The following is a 15,386-nucleotide window of genomic DNA, read 5'->3' as shown; positions in this document are numbered from 1 at the left end:
CCACCACATCCAGCTGCTAACCTATTAACTTCTGAGAGAAAGTTTTTTTTTTGCATAGTTTTGTCCATGAGCTGCCATGACATCAAACTATTTATTGCTTAGTTGTCTTTTTCACAAGATACTTACCCAACCGTAAGTAATGGGCATTACTTAGCAGTCTGTGAAGTAGGTGCTGTCCATGGTTACCAGCGCTGTATAGATGCTGAGACTCAAGACATTTGCAAGATTACACAGTAGTAACGGGTCACCAGGAGATCTATTAGTTTCGCATGAGAATTTGCTGGAGTTCTGTCAGAGTTGATCAAATCAATGTCATGACATTGTGAGCCTTCTTCTTTCCCAGTGTCCCCTAGTTTAAAAATGCCTTAATTGTTAGGAGCAAGGCTGAGAGTGTGTCTCACCAAGTAGCAGGCCTGTGCTCACTGTAAGTACTGTTTCAGAAGAGCAGAGTTCCAGTACTTTCATTTTAGAACGACTGTGTTCTGTATCAGTAGGATTTCATCTGCTGCCTCGGTTTGTGAAAGTCAACCCAGAGGTAACACTGCTTTAGTTCTGTTTCCAGGGAGCTATACAGACTTGCAGTAAATCCCCTCCTGTCGTTCTGCTTTAAGCGATGTGAGAAGGGCTGAAGGAAAAGTTGCAGTGCAGCTAGAAGTATCGTCGTGGCAGGTCTAAGTTGTTGGGAACTTCCCCGCTTTCAGCTTCGATGCTTCTTGATCACGTCTGGACAAGAGCAGTGGGCTGGAAGTTGGAGACAGCCCCACGGAGCCTCACCACGGGGCACGGGCGACCGTAGGCCAGTCACTGAGCTGCTCCCTTTTCCGCTGACTTACATTTAAAAAGTAAATGTCTAGAAATTAAAAATGAATGTGTCCAAACCTACGTCAAAATCTGTGTTAGCCGTATTTAATAAACTGTGCTTATGTGCAGGCTATGCATATTATAATGTGGGGCATAATGGCTTTTTTGGGATAAAAAGAAAATTAGAGCTCTGCCACATGTTAAAATGTCGGTTTTGGTGCTGTGGTTTGAACCAAGGGCCGTACGTACTCCAAGCACTCAGCCTAAGTCATCTGCCCTCCTAGAGGTTTTTTTCCCTTGAGATCTGAGATCATCTTAGTTTGTTAGAAAATAGCATTACTGTCAAAAATCAGCTAAGTGAAAAGTAATGTTGTCTCCTGTGGGCTTAGGCCTGAGACTGTCTCGGGGCTGGCTGAGGCACTGATTGGATGCCCTCTGGGTTATTGCTTTGGCAGACGGGCGGTGGAGCCCTATTGCCATCCACTGCTTCCCATTCGAGACGGGGCAGACATTTGGTGAGAGTGGGATGCAGTCACGCCGGAAATTTGGAGCTGCTGACTCGGAGCCTGGGCAGCTTAGGTGCTGGGCTTTATGCCTCTGAAGTGCTTGCTTCTTTTAGATGACTGCGCCTGAACAAGTTTTGTATCATGAGACTCAGCATGTTCCCAGCTGACATCCATGGCAAGAGTGTTTTGCTTCAAGAGGAGTTGAATTATTACCGTAATGAGGTTGTGTATCAGAGAATGTCTTAACTTTCAGTATTTATGTAGCTTCTACAACAATAAATTTTCTAAGTGGTCCTAGATATACCAAGTTATTTTATCATAGTGACTTGACTGTAAGAATTTGATGCCAAATGTAAAACATTGTTTAGATGAGGCCAGTGGGATTGTGGAGTGACGGAAAGTGCCTGGCAAGTTTAGGAGGCTACATGCTTACAAGTTCGGCTCACAGCAAGACATTCAGAGAGCTCAAGCGATGCGAGCTTTGGTCATGCTTTTAATGTATTTTGATGTTCCTAAAATCTTCCCAAAATGCTGTGTTGTGTTGGTTTAATAGAAACGCTTTTATTATTTTAATTGTTATTTTTAATAACAGTGATTCTCGTCATGTTTTGTTCACACCTAGGTTGCCAACACTATAGTTGGTGTTTTTCCCGAGCATAGAGTCAGCAGCTTCCTTTCTGTGCTGAGGCAGGAAGTGTGGGCTGAGGCCAGGGGTCACATTGGCCCCGTGAGGCCCACAGGAAGTTGTCACCAGTAGGGTAACAGTGGGGTCTACTGTTTAAGCCAGAACACTTTCAGGAAGGGACGCTACTGCTGATCACACAAGGAGAGCAGCCCTCGCCGAGGACCGAGGCTCACCTGTGCTGGGGTGACTCCACCTAGGACGGTATTTAGAAACACAGATGTAGCCGGCATGGTGGCTTATTCCTGTACTCTGCTGACACTCTGGGAGGCTGAGGCAGGAGAATCGAAACTTTGAGACCCATCTGGGCAAGCTAGTGATTTAGTGAGAGGCTGTTTCAGTATTAAAAATGAAATAAAAAGTCTGGGGATGTAGCTCACTGTGAAGGCCCCGTGTTCATTCTCTAGTCCTGGGGGAAAAAGCCATCAAGTGCGGGGACCTGAATGTTTTCTATTTAGTTAATATGTTTCATGAATTGATTGAATAACTATTGCCTCATTGAATCTCCATACTTTTCTGTGGATGTGTTTCATCCTCATTTTAAAAATGAGAAGGCCCTAGTCTTTCTTGCAAACAAGTAACCATAGAAACCATGAGACCCCTGCCCTTATGTCCAGTCCATGATGCCACTGCTTGTGGGCAATTTACTGCTTGTCCCATGCAAATGATTTCATGTTGTTCATGTTGTTTCCTAGTCGCTGTGAGCACACGTGACCAGTATATGCACCCAGTTCTGAGGTCCTGAGTGTGGGGAGGCCAAGTTCTTGTCCTTCCCGGAGGCTCCCAGGGGGCTGCTGAGGCCACTGGCCTTTTTTGCTTTGGGCTCCATGGGGTTGGGTAATTACTGTTCTTATAATTCATGTTTTGCCAAGAAATTGTAATTTTGAGCACGAAAGTGGACTTTATCTTTGTGACATGAGAAAGGGTCCGTTGTATAGTCTTTCATGTTTGCTTTGTGGCCATCATTGTGTTCTGACATTAAAGAAAAGAAGTGAATGTGTGCTGGACAAAGCGCTAGCAAAGCTGTGTGCTCTGGGTGCAGAGGTGGCGCCCTCCCAGCACCAAGGGGCCATGGGACGCCTTTCACCCTGGCTTAGTTTAGGCCTCGTTGCTGAGACAAAGTACACAACACCCAAAGTTAAAGGAGGAAAGGTTTAAGTAGCCCGCAGTTTGTAGAGGTTTCAGTCCATAATTGGCTGGCTTCAAGGCAGGTTGGCATGGCAGGGGAGAAACAGTTCTTGATGGTGGAAGACAGCAAAAGTGTTGAGGGAGACAGACAGACAGACACACCGACACACACACACACTCACACACAAAGAGACACAGCCAGAGAGGCAGGCCTCTTTTTGACCTTTATGTGTATGCAGGCTACCTGCCCTAGAGCAGGTGTAAGACTCACAGCCTGAATCCCAGCACCGCACTACGCAGCATTCACACACTTTAGATTCAGCTACCTCTCAGAAAACCTTACGACCACATGAGGCTTGGGGGCACATCCTGTCTTGCAGTGTGGTCTTTTATGCACTTGTTCCCTCTATTGTGATGCCATCTGCTATGAGACCCTCATGAGAGGCTACTCAGATGGGACTGCCGAGTCTCACATGTCCGGTCCCTGTAACTAGTGAGCTAAATAAACTTGTCATCTTTATAAAACTCTTAGCCTAGGGTATTTTGTTATAGCAGCATGAAACTGACTGGCTGTTAAATAATAAAACTAGTCTAAAATTGCATAATTCTAAAATGAGCACAAAAGCCCAAAAATCAGGGTCTGAACTGAGAGTTGGGAGGATCCTCACTAAATCTGGTCAAAGAGAGGATCTCTGTTATTCTTCTCAAGTATCTAGCCTAGTGCCTTTTATGAGTCTAGGAACTAAATGAATGAATGGTTAGTACTTTCTGCATATTTACAGTTTTGCATGCTTTTATATGCATGTCTAACCCTAGGGTTCTGTTTGTTGACTTATCTGCTCTTATTTAACTTTAATGCAAAAAGTCACAAATGAACTTACAGTGGATAAAGTTTGCATACTTAAACATCAGTGTAATTAGTACAGTTTGATACTTTTGGTCAAAAAGTCAAACTCTAGGGTTTAAAAACTGTGTTATTTTGTTCCTCAAGCCTATAGGAACTGAAAGAATTTTAAGATGTGGGTTTTTTGAATAATTTTTTTTTAAAAAATGAGAAGGTCTGCTAGAGTCTAAGTTCCTTGAAAATGGGAATGTTTTCTGTTTTGTTTACTGAGTTACCAGCTGTCCCAGTTACATGGTAGACTTAACAGGATGCAGGTATTTGTTGCGTGAACTGTCCTTTGCCTAAAACTCACTAATTCCCCAGCTCGACAGTACCAAGACATGCCGTCTTACCACACCTACTGAGGCATTGCACATTTCTTCAGAAGAGTCTTTAATAAGGTTCAGTTCCTCACTGAAGAGGATCGTTCACCCTGTGTGTAGCTTTCTTGCCTATACTTTCCTGTTGCCGGTGTATTTCTCCCCTGGAAGCTAACATCCCAGTGGTATTGTGAATATCTGAACTGTTGCGGATTCTCGCACACATCCATGGCGGAGAGACCTCTGAGGACACAGCTCCCAACCTGCCTGAAGGAGAAGGCAGGTAAATCCAGCCCTCCTGAGCCCGGAGGAGATCGGGATCCCGGGGCCGTGCAGCTGGCTGAGTCCGAGGAAACCCAGCCTGGCTCCCTGTGACAGAGCACAGTCAGGGTGAGGGAAGCGGGAACACCCCGCAGGTTGTTGGGGGCCCAGCGGCTGTCAGCCTGCAGCGCTGGAGAGGCCCTGCCTACAGGATTTGCAGTCGGCAGAGGCTTTTTCCTACTGGGCTCCACCACAGGCTCCTGACGCTCGCTGGGAGGGGCGTGATTCCCCTGGGTCCCCTGCGTGTTGCAGGCCTAGCGGAAGCGACTGGCTGCCTCTGCAGGGGCCACACAAAACCCTGCGCACCGCTCAAGGGGAGGCAGCCAGTGCAGTGAGGCTCGGGACGTTAAGAGCTAATCGCTGGAATAGTTGTCAGATAGGGGTTTAAGTGACTTTTTAAAGGATATCGTGGAAAAGACGAGTAATGTGTGAGCAGGTGGAGCAGCAAGGTGGAAACGACGAGGAACAGTCAAGTGGAATTAGGAGAAAGCTGAGTGCGATGGGAAAGTGAGACCCTAGCCTTCCCCTTGCCCTCTGTCAGCCAGAGGAGTGTGATCACACCGACAGCTCCCCTGCTGCCCTGAGGCCGCCCGGGAAGAGCAGCTGCAGTGTCCTCCTGCGCCCCTGTGGCTGCCTCAGTCGCCCCGTAGGATGGCGCGTGCTCCGACAGCCTTACCGAGAGCCATGGCTCGGCAATGTGCTTTGCTGCGGTGCCTGTCGCTGCTCCAGGCTGCTCAGGTGCCGCCGCTGCTACCCCCGGAGGAGCCGCAAAGGACCATACTCGGTTAGCACAAAAACCGGAGCCGGGCACAGGCCTGCTGCTGTTACTCCAGAAGCCGCCAAACCCCACGGGGCCACGATCGCCATGGCCACTACTCCTGGAGCCCACGAGGAGCGGTGGCAGTTGTGACTGCAGTCCCTCTGTTCCCTGGAATCAAGCAGCCTCTCCTCCCACGAGCCCAGCTGAGCTGTGGTCTCAGCAGGCCGCAGAGACCCAGGTGACCCAGACGACTGTCTCTTGCAGCCACTCCAGATGGCTTCATTTTGCACCTTCACGTGACCTTTGCCGCTACTTCAGAAGGCCCCAGATAGGTCCGCAGAAAGGACAGCTGCTCCTTCTCTGTGTGCAGAGATTCTCTCCCGCTCCTCAGGTCCGTCCAGGAGGGCTCCCTCCTCCTGAGTGGGGCAGCTGAGAACCGTCAGGAGCTAAGAGGTGCTGGCTTTCAAAGCCCGGAGCCACTGCCGTCAATCGGCTGCACTTTCTAGTTCATAATTTCTGTCTGAATTGAGCAAGAACCCTTGAGTGCTTGGTAACGTTTTGGAAGTCAGTCCTGGGTCCTTCCTTTGGGCGGGCACAGAAGAAGACACAGTCACGGTTGCCAGCATGCTCAGGAACCCGCGTGAGAGCGCCATCTTATGTTGACTGCGAAGCCGTGCTAGCCGTTGTCAGTAGTATTATGTATAAGGAACGCCCGCAGGAAATTTATTACAGCATTCCTTATATGCTAGTGGAATTCTTTTTAATCTTGTGAGTGTCCAGATCCATACACTTAACAAAGCTAAAGAAGGATCAGTGAACTAAAGATAGGCCACTAGAAAATATCTAGATTGAAATACAGGGAGAACTATAGGGGAAAAACAAGGTAGAGAATACAAGAACTTTGGGATGATACCAAACAGTGTAACGTCTGAGCAGAAGAGTTCCAGAAAGAAGAGCTACCAAGTCAGAGGTATGTGAACGAAAAATGGCTAAGCATTTGCCCCAAAAACCCGAATCAAAAACTAGAGATCCAAGAAGCTTCAAGAAACCAAGCAGGATAAAAGACAAAAACAATTTACCAAGATACGGTACAGAAATAATCAAACTGTTAGAAACCAAAGACAAGGGACAGTCTTGAAGGCACCCAGAGGGAAAAAAGACATTACAAATAGAGATAAGAATTGCAGTCAATTTCTCAGCAGAAGCGGAAATGTTGAACTATCTAAAACAGTGGTCCCAGCCTTCTTGCACCAGGGGCTAGTTTTGTGGAAGGCAGTTTTTCCATGGGTTAGGGTGGTGGTGAGATGGTTTGAGCATATCCCATTTACTGCATAATTTTATTACATTGTGATATATAATAAAATAATACCACAACTCACCCTAATGCAGAGTCAGTGGGAGCCCTAGCTTCTTTTCCTGCAACTAGACATCTAGGGGCGAGGGGAGACAGTGACATTCAAAGTGTGTCCACTCTGTCATCTGGTTTCGGTTGCTGTCACTGAGGAATCCCTTTTTCACAAAGGTAGGATGCTAGAAGTGGAAGCAGGCTTTAAGTACTTCCGTGGCAGTCTCAGAATAGTCCACCTTGACTTTAATCCAGCATGGGTGGAGATTTGAACATGCCTCAGACGCTGAGGGCTTTCATGGTTCGCAGCGTCAGTGCTCTCGCTAGCATGGACAAAGCTGGGTCACCAGGCGTATTCACAGCTGGTCGCGCTCTCTCCTTCCCAGTTTGTGGTCCTTTGTGCTTGGGAAGTAATGCTCAAACTCTTTCGAAAGCTGAGCTAGGCGATCATTCACCGGCTGGGAGAAAGAAGGCCCAGTCTCTTTGGAAACCCCTGCTAGTGTTTGAAACATGTCAGAAGTCCCAGTGTTCACTCCTTGCTCCTGTGATCCCGTTCTGGCTTTGGATGTAACGCTTCATCTGCTGACTTGTTCATAGCTGTGAGTCTCCCCTGCAGTGGCAGGTTGAGTTCATTGAGCAGGTTTAATATGTCACCTCAGTAAGCGAGTTTTATGGCCCATTCTGTGCTGCTAGTGGCGACCGTTTTCTCAGAGCTGTCTGGAGCAGCTCTTGTAGCTCAGAAGCTCTGGCCAGTGATCTTCCGTGAGAGAGCCGCCTCACTCCTGTGTAGGAAGAAAGCCATGTGCTCTGCGCCCCTCTCCTCCCAGAGCTTTGCCAGCAGGCATGAGTTGAGGGCAAGTACTTTAACTTGGTTGCTAACTTTAATCACATCCCGCAGAGTGTGAAGTTCAGGCGACATTTTCCAGCTAGCCAGCATTCTCTGTGGATGAAACACTGCGTAGTCACAATCAGAAACAACCCCCTTGACCCCCTAGACATTCCAGAAATCGATAAGCAGCCATTTACTTTCTAGTATTGGTGGTATTGTATATGTTGTTATTAAAATATCATGAGCAGAACACTATTTAATACATTTTTGGAGCCGGGCTTGGTGGTGCACACCTATAATCCCAGCACTCGAGAGGCTGAGGCAGGAGGATCATTTCGAGTTCGAGACCAGCCTGGGCTACGAAGTGAGCTCAAGTCCAGCCTGAGCTGCATATCGAGACCTTGTCTCAAAAAGACAAAAACTAAAAACATTTTTATACTTCCTATTTGCTAAACCACAGCTGCTACAAAAGTTTTAACTGATTATTTTATGAAATAATGCAGAACCCAGATTTAATGATTAAATAAGGAAACCTACATGTCTGCTTAGTAACAGTAAGTGCGTGTCTTCACAGGAACACACAGGCAGATAGGTTGAAAGACTGTTCCTGGTAATAGCTGCGCTTTCCTGGCCAAGTTGCACAGTGCATGTGCCTGCTGACACCTGTGGGCTTCAGGTCCACCGTGTGGGCCGGGAGGCAGGGTTAGCGTCGCACCCCACCCCGCCCCATACCAGTCGTTGCTGCCTGCGCAGCCTGCCGTGGAGCACTGCACCATCGAGTTAATGAAGAGTACTGGTAAAAGTCACATGGCGTTAAAGGTTCATGATCTTTCAGGGCCACAGTACTGCCCTAAGGACTTACGTATCTAAAGTAGACTGCAGTTACAGATATAACACAGACAAAAGAGTAAGGTATAAATGTATTATACAGGACAGTTATAATAGTAAGTAACACTATTCATGTAGCACCTACTTCATGTTCAAAATGACATACTATGTTTTAAAAATGTGTTACCTTGTTTGAGTCTCTCCTAACTCTGTGAAAAGGTAGCACTATTGTGCAGGTGAGGAAAATGTGTGTTAGGGAAACGGGGTGAATGTCTCACATCGGGCCGCTGAGCTGCTCGGCAGCGTCTGCAGGACAGAGACTCGGTTACCCCTGGCTCCAGAGCCTGAGCTCTTTCCTTCATGCCGCAGCGGATCGCATGTCTGCATGGGAGTTTCATGGGAGGCAGGTTTGTGCTGTGAGGCACCACGGTCAGCTCAGCCTTACCAGGTCTGCGAAGGGTCCAGGGAGCGGATGGCATTTCTGGATCAATTGGGTGTGAGAAGCAACAGCTTCATGGGTCGGGAGTTCAGGATGCTGAAGATGGCCTAGTAGGTCTGGAAGGTCTCGCTCCAGTCCTGATATTTCTTGTAACGTCATTCTTTACCAGAATTGTTAATATGAGCTTTATTCTTGCTTTATAGATTTGTCTGTTGTAGTACTAGGAATTGAGTCCAGGGCCTTCGCTGAAGCATATTCCAGCCATTTTTATGTTTTACTTTGAGATCAGGTGTTGCTGAATTGCCCAGGCTGGGCTCGAACATGTGATCCTCAGGTCTCAGCCTCCCAGAGTGCTGGGGTGACAGCGTGCACCACCATGGTAGCATAATATGGTAGTAAGAGGCCTTTAACAAGTATTGTAATCCAGATCCTAAGAACTCAGAAGTTACATTTCCTAGGTTGCGAGATTACTGGAGGAGGGGAGTATTTCTGTGTTGAAACTTAACTGATAGCGTGGAGAAATTATTATTATGTCTAATGTCACAGGCTTTGGGAAGTGTTCATTTTAATAGAATGGAAGTTATTACTCAAGTTCCGGGTGTTTTGATGTATTTTTAGTCATAAGCAGTTGCTCATTACCCATTGTTGGTGAATTCATTCTCTGTTTGTGTAGTAGAGCCCAGGAACAGGTTTTGAGTTAGGAGACAGTAATATGAAACAGCTGCACTGTTACACAGCTAGGCCTACTTTTGAAATTACAGCCAAATTGAATTATGCCAGTATTGGTTATCATGACTTGTAGGCAAAATGTTACTTCTTGACCAGGAAACATTTTCTTTAAACTTAAGACTTAACTTCTCAGTATTGTTTATCTTATAGTAATATAAAATTTTTTTATGTACAACTTAAAAATGAAATAAGTTTTTAAAATTAGGCGTTTTATTTTATTTTTATTTATTTTTTGAGGCAGAGTCTCACTGTGTAGTTCAGGGTGGCCTTGAGTCCACTAGGTAGCCCAGGCTGACCCCAAACTTGTGGTGATCCTCCTGCCTCAGCCTCCCAATTTCTGGGATTACAAGCGTCCACCACCACGCCCAGCCTGTTATTTTATTTTAAAAAGAAAGTATTTTTAAATTCATGTTATTGGTACACTTTAGATATACATAATCATCATATTCACAATAGGGAATTTGTGTACAAAGTATTTTCTAAGAGAATATGTATGCCACCAAGGTGAAATACGTTTATTTTTTCCTGCTAACAACTAAACTAGATTTTAAAAAAGTAATTATTTTACTGTTTACACTGCACATGATGTCACTGTATTATTCAAGATGCAGTTTAATGTTCATGTCCTCTAAACTATTGTACCAGAAAAGCACTCTGACCCGTTATGTTTCTTATATTTTTGGTAAATAGTTTTTGTTTCATTACAATATTTTTGGTTTCATTACATTCAGTAGTAGATCTGGGATCGATAATTTTTGGAGTGTTTTTGTACTTTGTGCGTAGAAATTATAGATTTATTGAAAATCGCAAGTGATAATACAGACAGACCCCTGACCTTCCCTATTACTCCGTGTCCTCCCAGAGCAGTGTTTGTCCCTGGAGTAGCCTTCATTTTTTTTTTTTTTCCTTTAAAATGCAGAATTTCTGATCAGCGGTTCCCAGTTGTCCTTGTCCTCCTTGCTCTTTTTCTTTATATCTTTTGTTTTGTTGCAAACCTGACTAGGACCCCCGCCCCCCAGTGTCAGGAGTGTGTGCCCTTCCTGCGCTGGATGGGTTGGAATTGCGGGGGTATGGGCTTGGCTTCCAAGGGCAGGGGAATGTTGGCTTTGGCTCTTGGAGCTCAGCCTGGTGTTTCCGGTGATTGTCACAGACCAAGCGCGAACTTCGCCAAGACCTGAGCATAGCTGTGGCTCCCTCTTCCCACCCGCCGGCTCCCAGCTCAGCCCGGGCCTTTCCCAGGCCCTTCGCCTGGCCCTGCCATCCACCTCCGCCCTGGGCCGCATCCTGGACTGCACCTGCAGAGTCCGCTCCGCACACCGCTGACTAGCACTGCTGCAGTGCGCTGCCTTCCTCACCTCCACGGTGTCCCATCCGAGCTCCGGCTGAGCCAGGCGGGCCCCTGTTGGAGCGGGACCTGGGTCTCTTCCTACCTGCTTCTCTGACTGAGCCGTGCTTTCCCTGTCCTTTGCGCAGCCCCGGCCCAGCCCTGCTCGAGCCTACCCCTGCGCACACATCTCTCTCTGCTGCATCTTGAGTTTCCCTTCTCTCTGCGGACCTTTCCCATCAGCACTCTTTTCTTAAACCAGCTTAAGCATTTCTAACCTCAGACCGACAGGAACGTCTTGCCCACCACCTCAGCCGTGTCCAGAAAGAGGGCAGCCGGGAGGCTCGTTCCCGCCCTAGTGTGGTGCTTCCTCGGGAGAGGAAACATGGTCTGCTCACCGGGGCCTTCTAAGCGGTTTTTCTGGGCTCTTGTGTCTTCATCCTGTTCTTCGTCCTGCCTTCAGTATGGAATTTGAAGTCATGGAAATGGTAGCACCCGAGACTGAGCCTGTGGGGTCATTCCTTCCCGCAGATCTGGAACCCGAGTGAGCACCCTTGCTTGCGTAGAGGGCCTTGCCCGGCCGCCCTCGGGATGCTGGGCTTCTCCATTCCCGCCATCGCCGTCTGCCAGCAGCACCGCCCTCCTTCGCCCTCGGCACCTGCTTTTTGTTTTTTTCTGCTTGAAATACTACCCCGCCCCGTCCCTCTTGGCTGGTAATACCCGCTCATTTTGCAGATCCTTCTTCCGTTGTTTCCTCGGCTGAGCCTTTGAAGGTTATGACTGTGAGACTGCCGCACTGCTTTCCTTCCCGGCCCTCACGGTCGTCGGTGACTGAAAGGCCTTTCCCTGAGCAGTGCTGGTTGGGGCTCTCGGCCGGCACCCGACTGCTGGCTGCCATCGGAGTCCCTCGAGCCTAACACGGCGAGTACTCAGTAGCCTTCTTGTCTGTTAGTTAAACGAGAAAGCATTGTCCTTCCCCGTGTACTTGTGATATAAAAATAAAGCTATTAAAGCTCTGTGAAGCATGAACCATCTCCTAAGTATAGTGTGAATCCTATCAATGTAAGCTGTCATAGCAAGTAAGGTCTAAAAAGACCTGAACATTTTGCTACAAGCTATTGGCAGGTAGTGACTTCATTAAGTCTTGGCTTTAAATAATTCTGTCATTTCGTTTTTCATATAAGATGAGTGCACTTGGTATTACCCGAGACCTTGCCAGGTACCAGAACGTGCGCTACACAACTTCTTTCATCCCTGTCTTAACTCTGAACCCTTCCTGCCTGCTTTGCTTTCTTTTATTCTTCAAAAGGAAAAAGAGAAAAGAAAAGGCTGCAGACTTGTGTGTGAGCTGTCATCATGTCCTACTGTAGTGTTTGATTCAAGGGGTGAATCTCGAACGGTGTTTACGTAGTTTGCGCTCAGTAGGGGGACTGAACCCGGGTCCTGTACATTCTAGGGCAAGCGCTCTGTCACTGAGCTACTCTTCAACCCTTTAAAAAATTTTTAAAAAATTTTGATGGACGATCTAACATGTGCATCTAGTCTGGTCTTGAACCTGTGACCTTCCTGCTTCTGCCTCCTGACTGATTTTGTGATCATTCCTCAGCAAATCCTAATCAAGTGGCTGCCGTGCCACACGGGATGTCCTAATAGTGACTTGTCCTCCTCTGGGATCTGAGCCCCCTCTTTCCTTCCTGGGCTGGTGGGAGATGACTGGGTCCCCTGCTGCCGACCGCTTATATAATGTACTTCTCTGTATAGGGGGCATTTAGCTTCATTCACGTTGTAAGTAGAGTTGATTAAAGTGGTAGCTTTCTTCACGAAACATCAATGTTGGTGGTTTTAAAAACTGAGTAAAATAATTCTTTCACTGTCCTATTAGGTTATATCTAAGAGGATATGTGTCTTACGGGATTAGGCCCAATTAGCCTCACAGAGAAAGCCGAACGTCACACAGGAACCCTGTCCTCTGTCCAAGCTTCCTTTCAGGTTGAAGAAATAAGAACCTGCAATTCATTACCAAGCCTGTTTGTCAAGCCATCAGTTTAGCTCTAATTCCAGCTGGCACCATGGATTATCGTTAATTTCTTGACATTAAGAAATTAATGTGTGTACTATTGTGTGTACTGAAAAGTCAAGAGAGCACTTGAACAGACAGTCCTTGGTGACAAAGGAGCAGAGAAAGTGTCCTCTTTGGAGTTTTAAATAGAGTTTAAAGATCGGTGCCAATGTTGTCATTCTCTGTAATCCCTTTTTTCATGTGCAAACCCTTGACAGTTACCACTTTTCGAAATTAAATGGAATGTCTTTGCGTCGTCTCTAAAATATTTTAAAGCTGTCTTTTCAAACTCTAAAGGAATTCTCTGAGGTGTTTTCCCACTAGATGCTGTGTTTAAATGTTCAGCTCTGCAGTGTGCACGTGTAGGGCTGATGGAGCTGCTCGCTCACATGCCTTCTCTTGCTCTTCCAGCCGCTGCCCAAAGCCATGGTGTCCCGGCTCTGCGAATCGAAGAAGGTGTGTGCCGCTGCGGACATGCAGCTCCAGGTGTGTATGGAGCGTAGTTCCGAGGTTCCCCAGTCACCATCCCACGTAAATGTGTAACTCTGCGTTCTTTCCAGCTCTGCACATTTATTATGATAATTATGCGTCTGAAACGTCTTTCATCTGAGTTCAAAGGGCCTGGCCAAAAGGACTCACTCAGCCTTCACACTGGCCCCGTGCAGTACAGAAAGTGGGTAGTTTCCCGTTTCCAGTTGGGGAAAATCAAAGCCGAGGAGGAGTGCTGACTTCTGGGTGAGATATTTAAGCAACCAAATTAGGGCTCAAACCTAAGCATATATATTCTTATTTATTCTGTATTTTTAATATGATTTTGAACTCAAAAAAATAATATGTCAAAAAAGAAAAGATCCAATCAGAAAGGGACAGTGAAATGAATAGACACTTCTCAGAAGAAGTACAAGTGGCCAATAAATACATGAAGAAGTAAACGCTCCTCATTGCTGGCCATTAGAGAAATGCAAGTTAAAACACTGCTGAAGTCTCATCTGAGCTCAGAAAGGATGGTCGTCACCCAGAAATCAAATAACAACAGGTGCTGGTAGGGCTGCAGGGAGAAGGGACTTTCTCTGCATTGTTCATGGAATTGTAATCTAGTATAAGCATTGTGGAAATCAGTGTGGAAATTTCCTCAAGAAACAAACTATAAACTCCCATTTGACCCAGCTAGTCCACACGTAGGCCCCCCACAGAGAAGTGAAGACACCAATTGCAGTGATAGGTGCACACCCGTGTTTATAGCAGCGCAGTTCACAGTAGCTAAATCTTGGAAGCAGCCTGCGCGTCTATCAGCAGATGACTGGGTAAGGAAATGTGCTGTTTACACAGGATGGAGCACTGCTCCGCCATAAAGAAAGATAAACTTGAGTCATTTGTGGGAATGTGATTGCACCTTGAAACTACGTTAAATGAAATAAATCAGACCCGCAAGCTTAAATATCACATGGTTTCTCTTATATGAGAAACTCAAGTTATAAATAAAAAGCAAAATAGAAGATAGGTACTAGGAGCTAGGTAGCTAGAGCTTTCTCAAACGGAAAGGGGATTAAGAGATGGGGGAGGCCGGGCATGGTGGCACATGCCTGTAATCCCAGCACTTACGAGGCTGAGGCAGGAGGATCATTGTGAGTTTGAGGCCAGCCTGGGCTACCAAGTGAGCTCAAGGCCAGTCTGAACTGCACAGTGAGACCCTGTCTCAAAAAGACAAAAAAAAAAGATGGTCGGGGGAAAGGGATAAGACGTGTGATGTCCAAGCGGCTGTTCCACGCAAGAATGCGAATGTGGACTGCAAACGTTGCTAATAAAAGGAATTTTTCTTGGAAAAAAAGATGTTGTGGTTTTAGAGGTGACGTTTACACATTATTACCATAGTTGTAGATAATACTGAACACCATTCTCCCAGGTTGCCAGTATAAGAAAAACGTTACAAACCATCTGGATACCAGGTCTGCATGATGCCAGATGTTTAGATATTTACAAATGCTCAGATTGTTTACAGAATTCTTACTGTTCATCAGAGCTTGAGTTGTGTCAGTATAACCTAAACACATCTTTCATCTTAGGCAGTACTCACTTCGTGACGATCCACTTGCTTATTTATGAAGGAAACGACCATTTCTAGTTTTGAAAATTCAGTCCCTAGAAAGTAATGAATGAGTTCTACTTTTTTTTTTTTTTTTTTTTTTTTGGTTTTTGTCCGGTACCAGGAACCGAACTCACGACCTTGCGCTTGCCAGGCAGGCGCTTTGCCGCTGAGCTACATCCCCAGCCCCATGTTCTACTTTCGTTGTACCTTAAAGATGTGTATTTCAGGCTTGGAATGCAGTTGATGGTACAGCACAGGCACAAGTGGTAGAGTGCTGCCCCCCCAAATATATGTGCATATATGCATTATATATATATATGAAATACATATATATGAACATCTATAT

The 15,386-nt window shown here is 46.3% G+C and overlaps 1 protein-coding gene across 2 annotated transcripts in view; it reads left to right on the top strand.

Moving 5' to 3' along the window:
- Mipep (mitochondrial intermediate peptidase) overlaps positions 1 to 15,386 on the top strand; it is a 131,910-nt gene that overhangs the window by 59,277 nt on the left and 57,247 nt on the right. For both annotated transcript variants that reach the window (XM_013505468.1, XM_005406325.2), the window contains exon 15: positions 13,366 to 13,440. In XM_013505468.1, coding sequence (XP_013360922.1) covers positions 13,366 to 13,440 — 75 coding nt within the window. The remainder of the gene's footprint in view (positions 1 to 13,365; positions 13,441 to 15,386) is intronic.

The sequence above is a fragment of the Chinchilla lanigera genome, unplaced genomic scaffold (genome assembly GCF_000276665.1).
Source record: "Chinchilla lanigera isolate Chin_1 unplaced genomic scaffold, ChiLan1.0 scaffold00096, whole genome shotgun sequence".
Classification (NCBI taxonomy): domain Eukaryota; kingdom Metazoa; phylum Chordata; class Mammalia; order Rodentia; family Chinchillidae; genus Chinchilla; species Chinchilla lanigera.
The sequence above is the reverse complement of the archived record's forward strand: the minus strand, read 5'-3'. Positions and strand labels throughout refer to the sequence as shown.